Source organism: Eleutherodactylus coqui, chromosome 6, assembly GCF_035609145.1.
Source record: "Eleutherodactylus coqui strain aEleCoq1 chromosome 6, aEleCoq1.hap1, whole genome shotgun sequence".
NCBI classification, from domain to species: Eukaryota; Metazoa; Chordata; class Amphibia; order Anura; family Eleutherodactylidae; genus Eleutherodactylus; species Eleutherodactylus coqui.
In genome coordinates this window covers 125,000,919-125,019,461 of record NC_089842.1, presented here as the reverse complement: position 1 = coordinate 125,019,461, position 18,543 = coordinate 125,000,919, and the positions used below count along the sequence as shown (strand labels likewise).

Genomic DNA, 18,543 nt, shown 5'->3' with positions numbered 1-18,543 from the left:
AAAGAAGATGCATTGAGCTATCTGCAATAATAGATTGAGTGTTGTTATTGGACAGTTGAGCAATGAAAGAATATTCTCTGAAGTGATGAATTGCTCTACTCCATCTTCAAATCAGATGGATATACCTCTTCGTGGAGAACTCCTGGGGAACACCTTTCACCTAAGTGTGTTGTGCCAACAGTTAAGTACGGCGGAGGTTCTGTTATGGTCTGGGGATGTTTTACGTGGCATGGTCTCGGTCTGTTGGTTGTAGTGGCAAGAACCATGAAGACGGATATTCTAGACAAAAATGTGCTGCCAACAATATATCAATACTCTGGAAATAGTCAGCAATCCAATTTTGTTTACATTAGTTTGAGGATATGGATGTTCCATGATTTGACTGGCTGCACAGAGTCCCGACCTGAACCTTATTGTTCCTAACTCTAAAATGTAGAGTCAGGAAATATGAATAGCGCCCATCTTCCTTGAGAGAACTCGCTAGACTTTTGCAGGATGAATGGAGGGAAATAGCAGCTAAAATGTATCTGATGTTAGTAGAGAGTATACCAAAAAGAGTATCCAATGTCAATAGGGCCTAACTTATGTAGATAAGTGCTACTTTTGATTCTTGCTCAGGTATCTTATTACTTTTAGTAGGACAGTGTAGATTGCACACCCTTATTAGGGCATTCTGGGTTTCTAGAAAGGGTGACCTCTGTCAATATGTCAGAGAGAAGAGCGGCCACAAAGAGCATCTCTGGAAGACCTAGAATGTCCAGACTTTACACAGACCGACCATTAATGGGTATTCCCATTTTGTGAAGTGATGGCATATCCCTAGAATACACAATCGCCTTTGTGTATTCTGTGCTGTGAACTGTATCATGGCTTAAATTGGGCTGCGCAGAAGTTCCCTGCACAAAGGGGTTGCGGGGACCACTGTGTACAAAAATCAGTGAAGGGGACACAAATGGGAATTGTAGATTATAGCTGAGTACTACAAGTCCCAGGAGCGAGGAACTCTGAGATCAGATTTTTGAATGACTTTCTTGGTTAATTTTCCAGCTTGCTGAAGGAAGCGGAATATCACGCAGAGCAGAGGGAGTACGAGATGAACCGCAGGAGGCAGATGGGTTTGGCCTCTTCGCATCATTCGTTAGACAACACGGACTTTGATAACAAAGATGATGATAAACACGACCAGCGCCTTTTGAGTCAGTTTGGAATCTGGTTCTTGGTGAGAGAAACTTCATTATCTTGCTACATTATGTCTCATACTCCTGTCACATCCAGAGCTGTATTTACAATTCAGCCTGGCCTCAGTGCTGCCCCTTGCTGGTTTATGAAATGTCCACACGGGGCAGATTTGTTATGGATTTTCCGTGCGGACCCTCTGCATGGAAAATCTGTCGCATTCACAGTAACAGCAAAGTGCATAAGATTTTCCAAATCTCGTCCACTCACTACTGAGAAAATCCACTGCGGAAATTGATATGCGGTGCAGAATTTATATCTGCCGCTTGTCAATTCTAGCAGCAGATGTTCGGTCTGGACTCCTCTTCAAATTTCATGTTAAAAACAGTGTTCAAATCTGCACCAAATCTTGCGGTTTTTAATGTGGGTTTTGCACTGCGGATCTGCTGTGGAATGTCCACTATGGACATTCCACAGCAAATCCATCCCATGTGGATATAGCCCTAGGGCTTTTGCACTCAACAGTATTTGCATGTGTTTTTGCGGGCATAAAATATACGCGCGCAAAAGACAGAAAATGGAACCCATTGATTTTCATTGGATTCATTCTTATGAGTTTGCGGAAAAAAATAGGATCAGTGCTATCTTTCTGTGTATTTGTGTACCAGGGGCTTCATAAAAGTCTATCGGAGGTATGCAAATGCGCAATCAATACCCACGCAATACACTGCGCAAGACTGCAGAGTAAAGAACACATCTGGACCTCATTAGTCTAAATAGCCTTTTAAATCAGGGCGGGAGTGCTTTGCGCATGCATGTGAACATGCAATGCAGGTGCGAAAATACAGTACTATGTGCCAATACATGCGCAAAAGTAACTAGTTCATGCGCAAATACGTCATACTGAGGTGAGCGTATGCGCTATACAAATACCAAGATTTATTTATTTATTTTATTTATACGGTCGTGTGATGTCGCCCTAAGGGCTTATTCAGACGTCCGTATATTTTTCATGCAAGGGCCGGGTTTTCATCAGAGGGAGAGGCGGGCTGTGCCGGGAGCAGTGCACTGAGCTCCCACCCCCTCTTCGCCCCTAGCCACTGTTTGCAGTGGAAGGACGGGATAGGGGCGGAGATAAGTTCCCCTCCGGCCCACCTCGCACCCTCCCATTACAAATAGTGGCGAGGGGTGGAGAGGGGGCGCCAATTCCCCTGGCTGTATTTTTGGGCTTTGTGCTCTCTGTGCATTCTACAGACAGCAAAGGACTCCATTATATCCAATTAGACTAATCACATGAATGATGGTCTGTGTGAAAAATAATTTCTGCATGTCCTATTCTCGGTCATTCTCACAGACGAGAGTAGAACATGCAATGTGCAGTGTCCATGGAGAGGGGCTAGCACATGAATGGGTGTCTGTGCGCTGGCTTATGCAAGTTACGCCCGAGTTTCTGGCGCACAACTCGCATGCAGCCATGTGAATCTGGCCTAAGTGATATTTCACATTAGTCACCAGAGAGCTTGGTAATACGGAAGCCCACCTGAGTTGATAGGGCTATGACTGTCCACGCCATGTTGACAGATCACTGCTTGCAGGTAGGTAGCAGAGCTGTAAATGCAACTCTGGATGTGGCTAGATTATAGACTGTGACCTCAAGATCAGGCATAGTTACATAATGCAATACCTACAAAGTTGCCCAAGTTAATGTGTAAAATTACATTGCTATATTGTGTTACTAATTCATAAGTAACAATAATAAATGTTGAAGTCCTGAGTAATCACCTTGTCGAATTACTATGATCTCGTGGCACAGGTCAGTCTCTGCACTCCCAGCGAAAACACGCCGACGGAAAGCTTGGCGCGCCTGGTCAGTATGGTCTTTCAGTGGTTCCACTCTACAGCTTACATGATGGATGATGAGGTTGGCAGTCTGGTGGAGAAACTCAAGCCGCAGTTCGTCACCAAGTGGCTCAAAACAGTCTGTGACATCCGTTTTGACGTTATGGTTATGTGCTTGCTGCCCAAACCAATGGAATTTGCTCGGGTAATCACTAAAATGATTAGAACGGAAGTTACTCTGCATATGATAGCAACTCAACGTTGTGCTATATTATAACTGGGGAGAATGGAGATGCAGCTGTCAGTATGAGTGCAATGGATTCAGAACGGAACTTTTCAAGCAAAACTGATATACTGTGTTATGTCTATTGTCGGGCCTAAGGGACAGAGCCTAACACATGGCTTCTTTCTTTTTGAGTCCTTGGGTCATGCACTTAGTGGAACACAATTTTATAAAGGGAACCTGTCATGTCCCCACAGGACCATAAGCTAAGTTATGGTGCTGTTGGAGACGATGACAGGGAGCCCGGTGATGCATTTTTTATACTCACTCACTCCCACAAACCAGCGCTGTTACCTAATAAAGTCTGCACAGCGCACGAAAATAGGACTCTTTTCAGTCCTGTGCACCAGATACAAATCTTATGGGATAGCAAAGTCAGATTTTCGTGCGCTGCACAGACCTCACCATGTGACAGCACTGGATTGCGGGAGTGGGTGAATGTAAAAAAACCATCACCCAGCTCCCTGTCATCTCCCCTAACAGCACCATAGCTTAGTTTATGGTGCTGTGGGGACGTGACAGGTTCATACCTTGTAGTGTTGCAGTGACCGAGGCACAGGGCCCACAGCTGAGGAGATAGCAAGGTAGGTGTTAGGGATGTCACAGTGGCACTACTAACTCCTCCCCTGAGGGACGCGTGAAACCCTTTGCTAAGGCCCCGACATGCCTCTCCAGGTAACGCTGGTGGTGCGGTTACCTGTATAAAACTCTGTAGTGAAACTTCTGTATTTTTCACGGGTGACCCCACCGTTCCATGCGCTGCGGTGAACTCCAATGATGGTGCAATAAATAGTTTACACACACAGGGCTGTACTTTAAATAGAATCAAGCAGGAACAGTCGGTAAAGCTTTTATTTACTGGAACATCCAACAGGGATAATTTATACCAGTCCTTGCAATGGAGGATTGGCTTTAGGACAACTTGTATTTGTGAGGAGGCAGGGAGGCAACTCGGGGCATCTTGATACATACAGTCCACGTTATCTGTAGGATCACTCTTCCGGACGACTTCTCTCACTCTCTCTACCGGCCAACACTCACTTCTTCCATGATAACTCCAATACTCAAGACCAACTGGGGATTAAACGGGATATTCTCCATTCTTTAATAGATGGGATATCGTTCTGCTTCCTCCATATTGGTTAGGCCTAGGTGAGGCTTTCTCCTTTCTTTCACGCTCTTCTCACACAGATTGTAATCCACAGGTAGACAGTCTGGCTGTACACACCGTCTAGACTAACTTACTGACTTGCTGTCTGTAGAGAACTAACTAGACTCCTTCACTTGCACACCTTGCAAACACATAAATCTTTCTTGCTCAGGTGACAACCTAGACTACACACAAACTGTTACATTTTCCAGACATTAACCTCTCATATTCTGCAGCTGTGCAATACACATAAATCACTAACAAGACACTTGCACAGTGCATCCACATTAAAGACATGACATGTATGGACATTTATAGAGGGGCCAGATACTTCGGGCCACTACAGTGTCCGTTTTTTGTAATCAGGCATAATTGCTGATGTCTGATTATTGGATGTTTTTCAAATCATGGACACCTATACAAATAAATATATGTACTTACCTGTTCATTGGTGGCTCCACAGTGCCTCCTGATGATCACAATGTAGTCAGCACTGATGATCATGCTCACTCACTGTTGTGCTGGCACACCAATTCTAGTGTTGGGGGTTTTATTATGATCCTATGGAACTTCCAATGAACTAGGCAGGGTGTTTATTTAATTATTGATATCTAGGACAAATATATGTTGCCATCTAAATAGTAAACAGCCGTACTGCAACAGTTGAAGGACTGTTTCAGAAATAGTGATGAGCAAACTATTGAAAAATTTGGTTTGGATGAATGCTTCAAAAACTTCAGTTTTGTCCAAATTAGTTTGAACCAAACTGGAAGTTCACCAAAACACTTAAAATTGGTGTATAACACTGTCTAAGAGCCGTACAAGCCCTGTATAACACTGTTAGAGTATTACACAAGGCTTTTATGGCTCTTAGACAGTGTTATACAGCAGTGGTCAGGACTAGTGTAGGGCAAACCAAACCAATAAGACCAAGTTTCAGATGAAACTTTGCTAAAAGCTCAGTTCGACTTCATGCTGAACCAGCATTTTTACAAAGTTTGACCCCAAACAGGGTTCTACTGGTTCAGTTCGCTCAACACTATTCATAAATATAATGATCAAACACATTAAGAGGATGCATATGTCAATGTGGCTAAATCTGTGTGTCTGTCCTCAGGTTGGTGGATACTGGGACAAGTCCTGCAGTACGGTCACCCAGCTGAAAGAAGGTCTCAATAGAATTCTGTGCCTTATTCCATATAATGTTATAAACCAGCCAATCTGGGAATGTATCATGCCGGAGTGGTTGGAAGCGATCAGGACAGAAGTGCCTGACAATCAACTCAAGGAATTTCGAGAGGTCCTCAGGTTGGTTGCAATGAAGTTTATATAATATGGCCATTAATAATAGGAAGGTGAATTGCTTATAACCAATTAACCCATTGAGCCAAGATTTGTTATCATCTGTCTGTCAGTGTCATGGGACTGGATTGGTTTTATACCAGAAACATAATCTGAGCATCCCAAGCTTCAGCTGTATTGCCCCCTCTGTCATATGTTAGACATTACTTGTATGTGTGTTAAGTGCTGTGGAATATGTTGGTTCTATATAAATAAAGATTATTATTATTAATTTTCTGCTATATGCTTTATTTTCACAGTAAAATGTTTGACATCGAGCTGTGCCCTTTACCTTTCTCTATGGAGGAGATGTTTGGATTCATCAGCTGCCGATTCACCGGTTATCCATCTTCTGTCCAGGAACAAGCTTTGCTTTGGCTTCATGTAAAAAGTTTGGACTTTTTTCAGTTCTAGATTTTCTCTATTAAAATTCAAAGAAAATATTAGAGTTGTTCTGAACCACTATGGGCTTAGAAATGGGAACTGTTATCGGCATAGGTGTGTAGATTACTATGGGCTTGGTTGTAGGCACCTCCATGGAAGTAGCTGTGGGCACTTCTATAACTTTCTTCTGGGGACTGCCATGGGATTAATTGTGGGAACTGTTTTAGGATTAATGGTGGGAACCACAATGGGCTTAGTTTTGGGAAATGCCTTGGGCTTAGTTGTGAGGTACGACATAGGCTTAGTTGTTGGGTTTGTCATGTGCTTAGTTGCACGGGTCTTTATGGGCTTTATTGTGCGTACCACCATGAGTTTAATTGCAAGGATGTTGGAACTACAATGGGATTAGTTGTGTGGACTTCCATGTGCTTACAGTGGTTGCAGGGACTATCGTGTACTTAGTTGTTTTGACAACCATTGGCTAAGTTGTGCCGAGTACCATAGGCATCTGACTATGCCCATAAATCAGTACATTTTAAAGCTCATTGAAATTTGTAAAGCATTAAGGAATATCAGCAGATAATAAAGGAATACAGCAGGAATGAGGAACTGACACTTGAGTGTTTACTGGGAGAACCCACATGTGTATTTTTTCTCTTTAACCTGGGTTTATATGTATTTTTCCTTCATCTTACAGGTGTTGTCTGAACTAGATATAGTGGTCCCCCTGCAGCTGTTGATCAGCATGTTTTCTGATGGGGTGAATTCTGTGAAGGAGCTTGCCAATCAAAGGAAAGTCCGGATCACAGAACTTTCAGGGAACGTTCCAGGTCACAGGGTAGGAAACAAAAATGCCTATTACACAACTGGAACATCCTGGGTAATCACAGAAACCCTCTAATAAAGTCATGTCTCTCTTTCAGGGCAGCATTGCCTCAGATCCTGGCCGACGGGTGTTACACAGTATGCTGAGCCCTTTCCCCAGCCCTTTTCATAGTCCCTTCCGAAGCCCCATGCGTAGTCCCTTCCGCAGTCCCTTTAAGAACTATGGACATCCTGCTGGAAGAACCATTGACTTTGACTGTGATGATGATGAGATGAATCTCAATTGTTTCATCCTTATGTTCGACCTCATATTGAAACAGGTACGAAACACGCCTGGACATAGTAACAATACCGAGAACTGGTTAGGATAGCCAAGTGTTGATATCAGGAAAGTGGTGATAAATGGCAGAAGTATTAGGGACAGTCCTTAGTCATATGATGGAACCAAGGTTAGCAGAGCTGGTTCCAGTTTTATTCGGACCCTTGGGTGACACAGTCTCAGTGGGCTCTTTTACAGTGTGTCACAACACATGCGGCAGTGAATCTGCAAACGGCACATACAGTGACCATATAATATTAGATACCAGCTCTATACAGATGCTTTGCAGACCATATAAGTGATTACAGGACCGTTATATCCAGTGATCACAGGTAATGTCCTCTCTGTTTGGAGTCATTCAGTTCCACTTTTCTCATGTGTCCGGCCTAGTTCGCCATGATAACTTCTCCCGGCCATAACTTCTCTCTATGGAATTTAATACACAGATATCTTTGGCTCCTTGTTTTTCTAACACCATCCCCATGTTTTCTACACTTTTACACAATCTCCCCTTCTATAATGCCCCTTCTATAATAATCATGCCTACCTATGGTATCCCACACAGTAGTACTCTCCACATTTTTGTGCCCTCTGTTCGGCTCACACAGTAAGTGCTTTTAAAAATGCTCACTGTTGCCCTCATCCACTCCCGGCTCGATTATTGCAACTTGTTGCTGATCGGCCACCAGACTCTACCCTCTCCAATCCATCCTGAATGCGGCAGCCAGGCTCATCTTCCTGTCCAGACGCTACTCGGACGCCTCTGCCCTGTGCCAGTCACTGCACTGGCTGCCCGTTAAATACAGAATTCAATTTAAACTCGCTACCTTCATCCACATAGCGCTCCATAACGCAGCGCCCCCCTATATCGCCTCCTTCATCTCAATCCATCAACCAGCCCGGGCTCTCCGCTCTGCTAACGAAACCAGACTGAGTGCCCCTTTAATTCGAACTTCTCATTCCCACCTCCAAGACTTCTCCAGAGCAGCACCAGTCCTCTGGAATGCACTACCAAAGGCTACCCGAGCAATCCAGGACTCGCAGAACTTCAGGCGTGCTCTAAAAACGTACCTCTTCAGGGAGGCATACCGCATTCCCTAAACAAACCCCTCTGTACTCCGCCTGATAACATGCTCCCTGACCTATTGACTGCAATCCCTGCTAGCCATCATAAACCGCTCCTGCAGTCACACCGTCTCTGCCGTCACAAGGCTAAATGTCTTACCATTGTCTATGTGTATAACTTTGCTCACTCTCCACCTCGCCATACCATGCACATCTCCAGCCCTTTACCTTCTGTATCATCCCATTACTTGTAGTATGTAAGCTTGTTGGAGCAGGACCCGCACCCCTATTGTTTCCATCAAGTGATTACTATGTAACCGTGGTTCTGTAATGTTTGTATTTTGTCTTTCTGTATCCCCCCTGTCTATGTAAGCTCTGCGGAATATGTTAGCGCTATACAAATAAAATTTATTATTATTATTATTTAATAGTGACCCTTACACAGAAAAAGTGCCCTCCACTTAGCACCAATGCCTTGTTTATGTCCCCACTCAGTAATAATACCACCTTTTGCCTCCACTCAGTAACACCAGCCCTTTTATCTTCCATTTGCTAATACCCCCTTTCAGAAATAATACCACTGTTTGTCTGCTTTCAGAAATAAAAATACTGTTATCCTCCTTTCAGAAATTATGCCCCTGTTTGTGCATTTTTGGAAATAATGCCCCCAATGTCCACTTTCAGAAACAATGTCCCCTGTTTCCCACATTTATGAATAATGTACCCTTTTGCCTTCTTTCAGAAATAATAGCCCCATTTGCCTCCTCTGAAACGTAATGCCCCCATTTGCCTTTGTAGCAGTTTCAAGCACTAGGGTAGAGCCTCAGGTGTAGTAGCTGCAGGTCTGGAGAATAGTCAGGGAAGAGCCAGGAGTCAGCAACGGGAGGTCTCAGTTTGCAGTACAGATGGGTGAGGTGGGCAGCGTAGTCAGAAAAGAAGCCAGGGATCGATATCAGAAGGTGACAGATGAGCAGGCAGAAGTGTCGCAGATCAAAGCTTGGAGCACAATAATCACGCACTGGAGGAGTGTCATGGACAGGCTTTTATAGGAAGCCCCAATTAGTGGCTGGGTGGGGCCAGGACAGGGAGGCAGTAACTAGACTAGCAAGAAACCTAGAACAAAGCTAGAGTCATGCAGCGGAACTGTCCAAGGCTGGATGACTCAATAGGGAGAGCCACTAACTAGAGCACAGAAGGTCCCAGGTTCAATTCCTGCTAGCCTTTTTTGAAAAATACTGTCCCCAATGTCCTCTTACATGCAATAGAAAAAAAATATATATATACTCACTTTCTGTGCCACTCCCCACTAGTTATAATGGCCATGCTGTTACCCTTTGTGCGATTATGTGATACACAGTAACGTGAACTATTGACTACAGCGATCATGTGTTTGTCACATGATTGCACAAGGCGGAAGTCCGCATGGGGCAGCGCGCCCATTACAGCTGCCGAGGGAGGTGGGTGGGGCACAGGAGATGAGAGGGGACTGTTTTTTTTAAAATTAAATACACTTAAAATTAAAATTAGGGGGAAACTGCTGTACCGGACCCAGCAGCCCAGCTCTCCTGTGAATCATATCTTGGTCCAGGAAGAAAAGTGAGCCCTCATTATTTAGTAGGCTCCTGCACCTATCAGGTTTGCTAGTTGCTTACACCGAGCCTGAAGGTCACTATGAAGGGAGTACAACAGGTATAAATCCACATGTTCATGGCAGGAACAATGTCGGGAAGTGGGAATAGTTCATAGCTTGGCTATAAAGAAATACCGGAAGCCGTCAGGAAATAGCTGAGGTTCAGGAGACATCTGAAAGCATCTGTGAATAGGCCACACCAGATGTGGCCAAGCAGTTGAACTCTGCTCGACCACCAAGGAGCCGAATATCACCTTTATATTGGGGTTTAATTTAATTGCACACTTGTGAACTGAAGTAGAGAGGCTTACATATTAACTGATTTACTTTTAGTTACTGGCGCTCCATCAACCATGGCTGTCATATGTAGGAAGATCATTGATATTGAATGTTTATGGATATCTTCTCTGTTGCAGATGGAGCTGCAAGATGATGGGATCACTCTGGGGTTGGAGAACAGTCTGTCCAAAGACATAATTTCCATCATAAATAACGTGTTCCAAGCCCCCTGGGGGGGATCTCACACCTGCCAGAAGGATGAAAAAGCTGTAGAGTGTAGCTTGTGCCAGTCCAGCATCCTCTGTTACCAGATGGCCTGTGAGCTTCTTGAGCGATTGGCTCCTAAGGAGGAGATCCGGCTGGTGGTGAGAGTCTTGCCTACTTTCTATGCTAATCTTATAAACCTTCCCTTGTAGAGGGAACTGCGGCTTTTACCATAGTTTCCTGAAGGCCCATACTCAAATCACTTTTAGGTGTGAGGAGGTATTTATGATGTGCAGCAGTTTCCTTATAATATGCTTTTCTCACTGAAGGTTTAGCTCCTTGTAGTATATAATTATTCTGTCCTTGCTGTAATGCAAATGCATTCTCCATGTACTGGCTTCCTGCAGAGCTCGTGATAATGCACAGCAGCCAATCTGAATAAGTAGAGCTGCAGTGTAAAGCATGGAAAAAAACAGAGCAGTAGCTTGAACCTTTGCTGCAATGAAGCACAGTTGCAGACAGCTGTGTAGCTAAAATCTATCTTGTGCACGAAAGACAGTGGAAAGCCACTAGTGTTTTTCCTTAAAAAATGGACAATATTTCTCTACAAGAGTGAGACCCCTCAGCCTCTGGACCCTGAAACAGCATGGCTGCAGTGTAAAGTGAAGAGAGGGGAATGAACAATAGCCAGAGCCTCAGATGAGAGGAGACTGATTTCAAATTCTTATAGGTAATTTCACTGATCACAGTGTGCTATAACAGAGCAGAAATGGAGTATAAAGGATAGGGGAGAAGAAGAGCAGAAGTCTGAGTCTGTGATGAAAGAGGAAGTCAGTTTTTAGACTCTCATAAAACCTCAGTAGAAACTTTTATATAATGTTGAAAGGGATTATAATCACCAACATGTTTGTGTTCATTATAACCAGATAGTGAAACATTTTCAATTTTTTAAATAGTTTTTATTCTCTGATTGTAGATTTTTAATTCTGTTGACTATACATGACTATGGGGGGGTGGGGGTGGGGGTGGGGGTGGGGGGCAGTCATCTTCCCCGTGCTGCATTTAACAGCATTTAGAGATATGGTTTACAGGAGGCTAATGGGCCGTTCACACAATCTACAGGAGGGGACCCATTGACTTGTATGGGAGACTATTCTAGACATGTTCTGTGACCTGTGTGGGGGTCATTTTGCAGGGAGGTGGGCTAGATAGTCACAGCTTATCTCCTATTGTAAATGATGAATCCTGTGTTATCTACATATATATATAAGCACGGGATCGGGTATGTGCAGGGACGAGTGTCCGGCATTGTTTGCCCGACATTCGTTCTATCTAAATGGGGCTAAAGCTTTCTCTGCAGATCAGGAAGTGGCAGACTAGTATAAGGCTCTGTGCCCAGTGTGACAAATTATGTGTTTTTTTTTAAATACAGACTGACCGAAAGTAAAAAAAAAAATCGCCAAAAATTCTTTAAAAATATGTTTAACACAGAAATGTGTTTTATATAATGGGCCATTTTCTGGTTACACATTCCCTTTAAGATAGCAACAGGTTGTCTGCTTTGAAGAGGTTGGCCTGCAAACTCCACTCCACTGGATAGTTGATAAATGTATGGTTGTTGCAAGGTTCCACTGATGGGACCCCTTCTGATAATGAGAATGGAAGTCCTCCACTTGAACATAGTAGTGGTCACACACATAGCACTCGGCTTACTCCATTAGTCTTATAGACGATGAATGGAGTGTGATGTGGTACCACTGCACCATTCAAACAAGAGCTTGTGACCCCTAATTGGTCGGTGTCCCAGCAATCATATATTTTTCACCTGCCCTGTGAATGTAATATAAAGTGGGAATAAAGTTGAATAGTTCATAAGCACACAGTACTTCTACAAAGAGTACTTCTTGTCTGTATTGTAAATATAGCACTCGCTGCTGTAATCCTTTCTTCTCCATGCTGTCATTTTGAAAAATGTGCAGCTCATTGTGTTGAGGGGATATTCCAGCTTACACAACAGCCCAGCAGGATTGTTAATGCGGCACCTGTCCTGAGCTGCTGCCATTATGAAGATGTACGTGATGGATGGAATGAATTTTTAGTTTACACCCCAGATCCTCTATCTCTGTTTTAGTTAGTTTCATGATAAATGGCTCCATATAATCAGATGAAATTGATGGACGTGTCAGAGAGAAGAAATAGAAGTAGACTTGGAAGTCCGTAAATCACTTATCATGAGCCATGTAGATCATCCCAGGCAGGGTTTCACTTGCTATCAGATTTACGACCGACATCCCAAAAAACAAGTCTGTAAGAAATGTTTTATTATAAATTGTTTGTAAATGTTCAGAAAAGTTCAAACAGGGGCACATATTTTTCTTAGGAGCCAACAGACAGTCTAGAAGAGAGTCTGCTATTCTCAAGAGCCGAATTTATCATTGGGAACGAAGGAGAAGAAGAAGAGAATCCATCAAATAAACATGGAGATAATCCAGGAACACACACCGAGACAGCAGAGCCTTCCAACACAGGTGCATCATATACAGGAGATGGACCATATACAGGATGACGGTCTTTATTACTATATATACAGCTTGCAATACATGTGTGTTGTCTGAAGTTGGCCATAAATTAGCCCGCACCCCAAATTGATGCTCCAATATCATTTGGCTATGGGATAAGTACTGTATTGGCAGATTGCACTGCACAATATCCGCTGCGGAGCTCACCAGTACTGTACATAAGGGAGATGGGGCCCTATAGTAGTGATTAGATTGGGACCCCCATTATGGTGCTGGCTTTTTTCACTCAGGACAAAAGAGCCTGGAGTTTGTGTCCACCTTCACTCCCTTTCTATGACTTTAAGGCCCCATGTCCACGGGCAAATTCGGATTTTAAATCTGCAGCGTTTTTCCTGCATGCGGATCCGCGCCCCATAGGGATGCATTAGACACCCGCAAGTAGTTAAATACCTGCAGATGTCATTTTTCCCTGCAAGCGCGGGTCCTGCGTGCAGGAAAAAATCCGGACATGCTCCATTCAGGCGCGGGTCTCCCGTGGGGACGGCTCCCGCAGGCTTCTATTGAAGCCTATGGAAGCTGTCTGGATCCACGGGAGACCCGCGCCTGAATTAAACTCACCTGCTCCGGGCGATGCAGGTCTTCCTTCCTTCGTGGCCGGAAACTTCTTTTTTCGAAGAAAAGAAGAAAGAAGATCCGGCCGCTACGGAAGGAAGACACGCACGGACCACTGCGGGTAAGTTTATTCTGATTTTTTAGCATCATGTCCGCGGGGCAGGTGGGACCCGCTACGGATTCTCCATGGAGAATCCGTAGCGGGCCTGATTTTCCCCGTGGACATGAAGCCTAAGGGCTCCTACACACTTGCATTTTTTTTACGCGAATGTCAATGGGACTTAAAAACGCATCACAAGTTTGTGCTTTGCGATTTTTGTGTGATGTGTTTTTAACATTAGTAGGTCCCATTGACACTTGCATTCAAAAAACGCAGTGTAAAAAAACACTTTGGCCCTTGTTTACTATTGTTTAGTTCTTCCCTGCAGAAGCGGTCCTGAAAAAGGTAGGTCAACTCCCTCCAAGGAGCAACGGATGCATGGGCCGCTGCATTGGTATATATGCCTTTGAAGCTCAAGGCCTGGAACAAAATGCGTTAAAAATATATTTTCTTAAGTTTAAACTCACACACAGCACTTTGTAGCTTTTTGTGGCATTTTCTATGCCTTTTTTTCTCAAAATAGTCTGGCAACATGCTACTTTAAAGGGAACCTGTCAGCAACTCTAAGCAGCGGAAATTAAGTTGTGGTGTTTATAGTTGTGATGAAGTGGAATCCGGGAAGCCTTTAGACTCCACATCATCTAAACTATAAACACCATCAGTCAGTTTTTGGTGCTTGTAGCTACTGACAGGTTCTCTAAAGGAAATTATTAGAAAGTCAACATACACAGCATTTTTGTTTTTAGGGCTTTTAAAGCATTTTTAAGTCTGTGACCATTTATTTTAAATGCAGCATGCTGTGGGTTATGATTGTCTTTCTGGCGCTTTTCCAATAAGCTTCCCTACACGCCTTGAAAAACACCAGAAAAAGCACACATTACAGATGTTGCAAAATAAATAGCAGCTCTAAAAAATGCTTGTAAAAAAAACTTGAAACCCATAGCTTTTCTTACAATATTTTAAAAAACACTGCAAAAATTGTGTTCATAAAAGAGCATTAACCCCATAAGGACATGGCCCTTTTTTGTTTTCCATTTTCGTTTTTTCCTCCCCCCTTTAAAAAAATCGTAACTCCTTTATTTATCCATCGACGTCGCTGTATAAAGGCTTTTTTTGCAGGACGAGTTGTATTTTTCAAAGATGCTATTGAATGTACCATATAATGTACTGAAAAACTTTAAAAAAATTCCAAATGGCGTAAAATGAAGAAAAAAGACTACCTTCCACCAGCTTTCAGTGCTTCTTGTTTCTACAGCGCACAAACTGCAACAAAAATGACATGAAACCTTTATTCTATGGGTCGGTACGATTACTACAATACCAAACTTGTATAGGCTTTTTTTTACTATACTACTCTCTTTTTTTTTCAAAGACATTTAATTTTTTTCAATTATTTTCTGCGGTCATTTTGTGCGCACAAAAACTTTTTAATTTTTATGTCGACGTAGTTCAGCGAGGGCTCATTTTTTGCGGGATGTCCTGTAGTTTCCGTTAGTACCAATTTGGAATACATTCGACTTTTTGATCGCTTTTTATTGCATTTTTTCTGGGTGACAGGGTGCACTTCTGGCGTTCTTTATTTTTTTTTGGAACGACGTTCACCATGTGGGGTAAATAATGTGCTACTTTGATAGATCAGACTTTTATGGACGTGGCAATACCAAATATATATTTTTCTTTTATGATTTAGATTTTTTTATTATAGATATGGCAAAAGGAGGGTGATTTAAACTTCTATTATTTTTTTTTTTTTTACAATTAATAATACTTTATTTTCACTTTTCCTTTAAGCCCCCCTGGGGGACTACAACATGCAATACTTTGATCGCTCCTGCAGTATGACGTAATGCTACAGCATTACGTCATACTGCGTTTTGACAGGCAGCCCATTAAGCCACACCAAAGGGATGGCTTGATAGGCAGTTTCCTAAGGCAGCCATGGAGCCTTTCAGAAGGCCCCTGGCTGCCGTGACACCTGCACAACTCCCCTGATCCCACCTCGGGGGGCTGTATGGGACCCCCGAGCATTGTTTGGGGGATTGAAACGCCGCTGTCAGAAGTGATAGCGGCATTTAACCCTTTCCAATCCACTGTCTGCCGTCTGAAGACATTCTGATTGAAGGCTGTACAGCTCCGATGTCGGAAGCCGTCCGGCAGGGTATTCTTATTGTATATTAATGGCCGCTCTGTTGTCGGGGGCCTCCCCAGCATGTCACATACCGCAGTACTGGCTCTAGCCAGCGGATGGCACCATTGTATAATGGCAGAAAGAGAAAGCCCCCTAGGAAGCCCTGAATTTAAAATTGGATTGCAAAGGACTAAAGGGTGCCTATGGGTGTCAGCTGTAATAGACAGATGACACCCGCACTGTATGGAAAGAGGTCGTCTCGTGACCTCTCTTTATACATACCCCAATGCTCCAGGACGTAAATGTATGTCCTGGAGTGGGAAGGAGTTAAAGAGAAACTGTGACGTTCTGTAAGCATAAACTGTCACCCATAGAAGTCGTCGCTGTGAGCATGTCTCTTTTCTACGTGTGCAGACGTATTTTTATTTGTGGGAGGGCACACTATGACTGAAAAAAAGAGTCGCTCTCACAGACTGAGCACCAACTTCCAGGGACGACTGCAATGGAACGGTGGGCCAGGTAGGTATGAAAAGTACATCCACATTCCCTATGAGCACCATAACTAAGTTCATAGTTCTTATAGGACACGACTGGTTGCCTTAAAAGGCTGTGGACACCTTTAGGTAACTTTTTCTTTTTCTAAAAGCATATATTTTTGGCTACACAGCATTTGTACAATAGGGTTTTATTAAAAATGTTGCAGTTAAACTTTGATTTGCTTACAAATCAATTTTGAAAGTTCGTCCAGGAGACGAGAAAGAGGGGTCAGACCTTTCAGTAGAGAACACTGATAGAATTGGGGATAAATGGCATTCTGCAGTTTGCTGTATACTGTGATACACAGAAGCTGCAGAAGCCAAAACAGTGCAAAATGTTTAATAAAACCCTATTGTAAGAATGTTTTTCTTCCAAAAATACATGTCTTTAAGTTAAAGAAAATCCCCCAAAGATGTCCATAGCCCTAAAATATCCACAGCAAATTTATTACATTACAAACATGGGCAGTTTCACCCTGTAATATTACTGATGCATCAAAATCCTCCACAATGGGGAAGAATGTGATATCTTGATGTGCTTTTCTTGCATGCGTTAACCCAAGTGCTTTTTGCAATTTGCCATATGTAAATAGTTATACTTGGCAATGACGTTTTCTATTCTATATGGAAACTACTGCAAAGGAATAAGACGTTTTGCCCATAACATCCAATATAGTCCTGATTTGGCTGGTGTAAGAAACTTCTATGTTTTACCTTTGCACCTTTTTTTATTCTCCTCGGTGTTCTTAAATTTAAACAACCGATCTGTCTTCAGCAAGTTGTTCTTCCTTTTTAGCTGTCAAAAATGATACCGAACAAAAATTTTGTTACCAGCAACTTCCTGTCACCCTGAAGCTAATCTACACCATCCTTCAGGTATGTGGCCCCTGTGCATGTATACATAATCCCTGAAATCCAACGTGTTCTTTGTTAAAGTTTACTTTTCTTTGGTGTACAACTTTTTAGATGTTTTGCATCATTTTCACCTTGTATTCTAGGAAATGGCAAAGTTTGACGAGCCGGACATTCTGTTTAACATGCTGAACTGCCTGAAGATTCTGTGTCTTCATGGCGAGTGCCTATATATTGCAAAGAAGGATCATTTGCCATTTTTGGCGTACATTCAGGAACACATGCTGATTTCCAGGTAGCTGTATGTATTGTTGTGAAGCAGATTTTTACGCCAAAGACAAGAGGGATACTTGCGGATAGTATAATGGTGCTTTGTACTAGACTATGGATTTGGTGAATTTGATCCCTATCCCAGCAATGTTGTAGCATTTTCCATTAGTGAAACGCTGGTTGTTAAATGGCCATACAGTAGAAGATACAGTAGTTGCAGCAATGGGATTGGGTTTCCATTCATGTACATTTTTCATATAATTTCACAGTGATAATCAATATGAATAGTTTATTCTAGTTGTTTTAGTAATTATCAATCAATAGATGACATATGAATACGAGAAGCTCCTCAAGAACTCCTCAAATTATGCAGGCTGCCTTTGGGGAAAGAGGTATCTCCATTTGCCAGGCATATCATCTAATAACAGCTCTGTTTTACTCTCATCTAAATTTCGAGAACTCATTATACTTCGTGAGCAGCAAGCCTGCAGGATTTTTAAATGTACCTTAAATGCACATTTCGGATGTGGTTGGAGTATATGACAAAATGCATATTATTTATAGAGTTACTTAACATTCTGTGAGGATTTAAACTGATTTTGCTGCCATGATACTTGAATGTAAACTGATGGACAGATCACTCTTTGCTCCTGCAGCTTGTGGCGAGTTCTGAAATCAGAGTTCTCACAGTTGTCCTCTTTGGGGGTCCCTCTGCTTCTTCATGCACTATCCCTTCCCTACGGAGCAGATATTTTCTGGACAATCATAAACTCCAACTTTAACAGCAAAGACTGGAAAATGAGATTTGAAGCAGGTAAATCTATTGTGAATGAGCAATGTCCCAGGGCATCAATAAAATCCTAAGAGCAAACACAGAGGATTCTTTACATCCCTTTTAGGCTAGCTTCACATGGACAAGCATAATATAGGGCCGTGAATCCCGCCCCCATATTGCGCTCCCCATCATGTGAAAGGCCTGTGGATGTGAGGTGGTTTCATGTGAAAGCAGCCTTGCATCAGTATGGGGATGA

General features: G+C 42.8%; 1 protein-coding gene across 1 annotated transcript in view; it reads left to right on the top strand.

Moving 5' to 3' along the window:
• The window catches only part of UNC79 (unc-79 homolog, NALCN channel complex subunit), a 154,050-nt gene that overhangs the window by 60,362 nt on the left and 75,145 nt on the right, over window positions 1–18,543 (top strand). Inside the window, exons 13-23 of the mRNA XM_066607519.1 lie at window positions 1,048–1,219; window positions 2,990–3,220; window positions 5,566–5,756; window positions 6,050–6,173; window positions 6,871–7,011; window positions 7,097–7,318; window positions 10,429–10,656; window positions 12,876–13,023; window positions 17,187–17,266; window positions 17,389–17,537; window positions 18,169–18,326. Coding sequence (XP_066463616.1) covers window positions 1,048–1,219; window positions 2,990–3,220; window positions 5,566–5,756; window positions 6,050–6,173; window positions 6,871–7,011; window positions 7,097–7,318; window positions 10,429–10,656; window positions 12,876–13,023; window positions 17,187–17,266; window positions 17,389–17,537; window positions 18,169–18,326 — 1,844 coding nt within the window. The remainder of the gene's footprint in view (window positions 1–1,047; window positions 1,220–2,989; window positions 3,221–5,565; window positions 5,757–6,049; window positions 6,174–6,870; window positions 7,012–7,096; window positions 7,319–10,428; window positions 10,657–12,875; window positions 13,024–17,186; window positions 17,267–17,388; window positions 17,538–18,168; window positions 18,327–18,543) is intronic.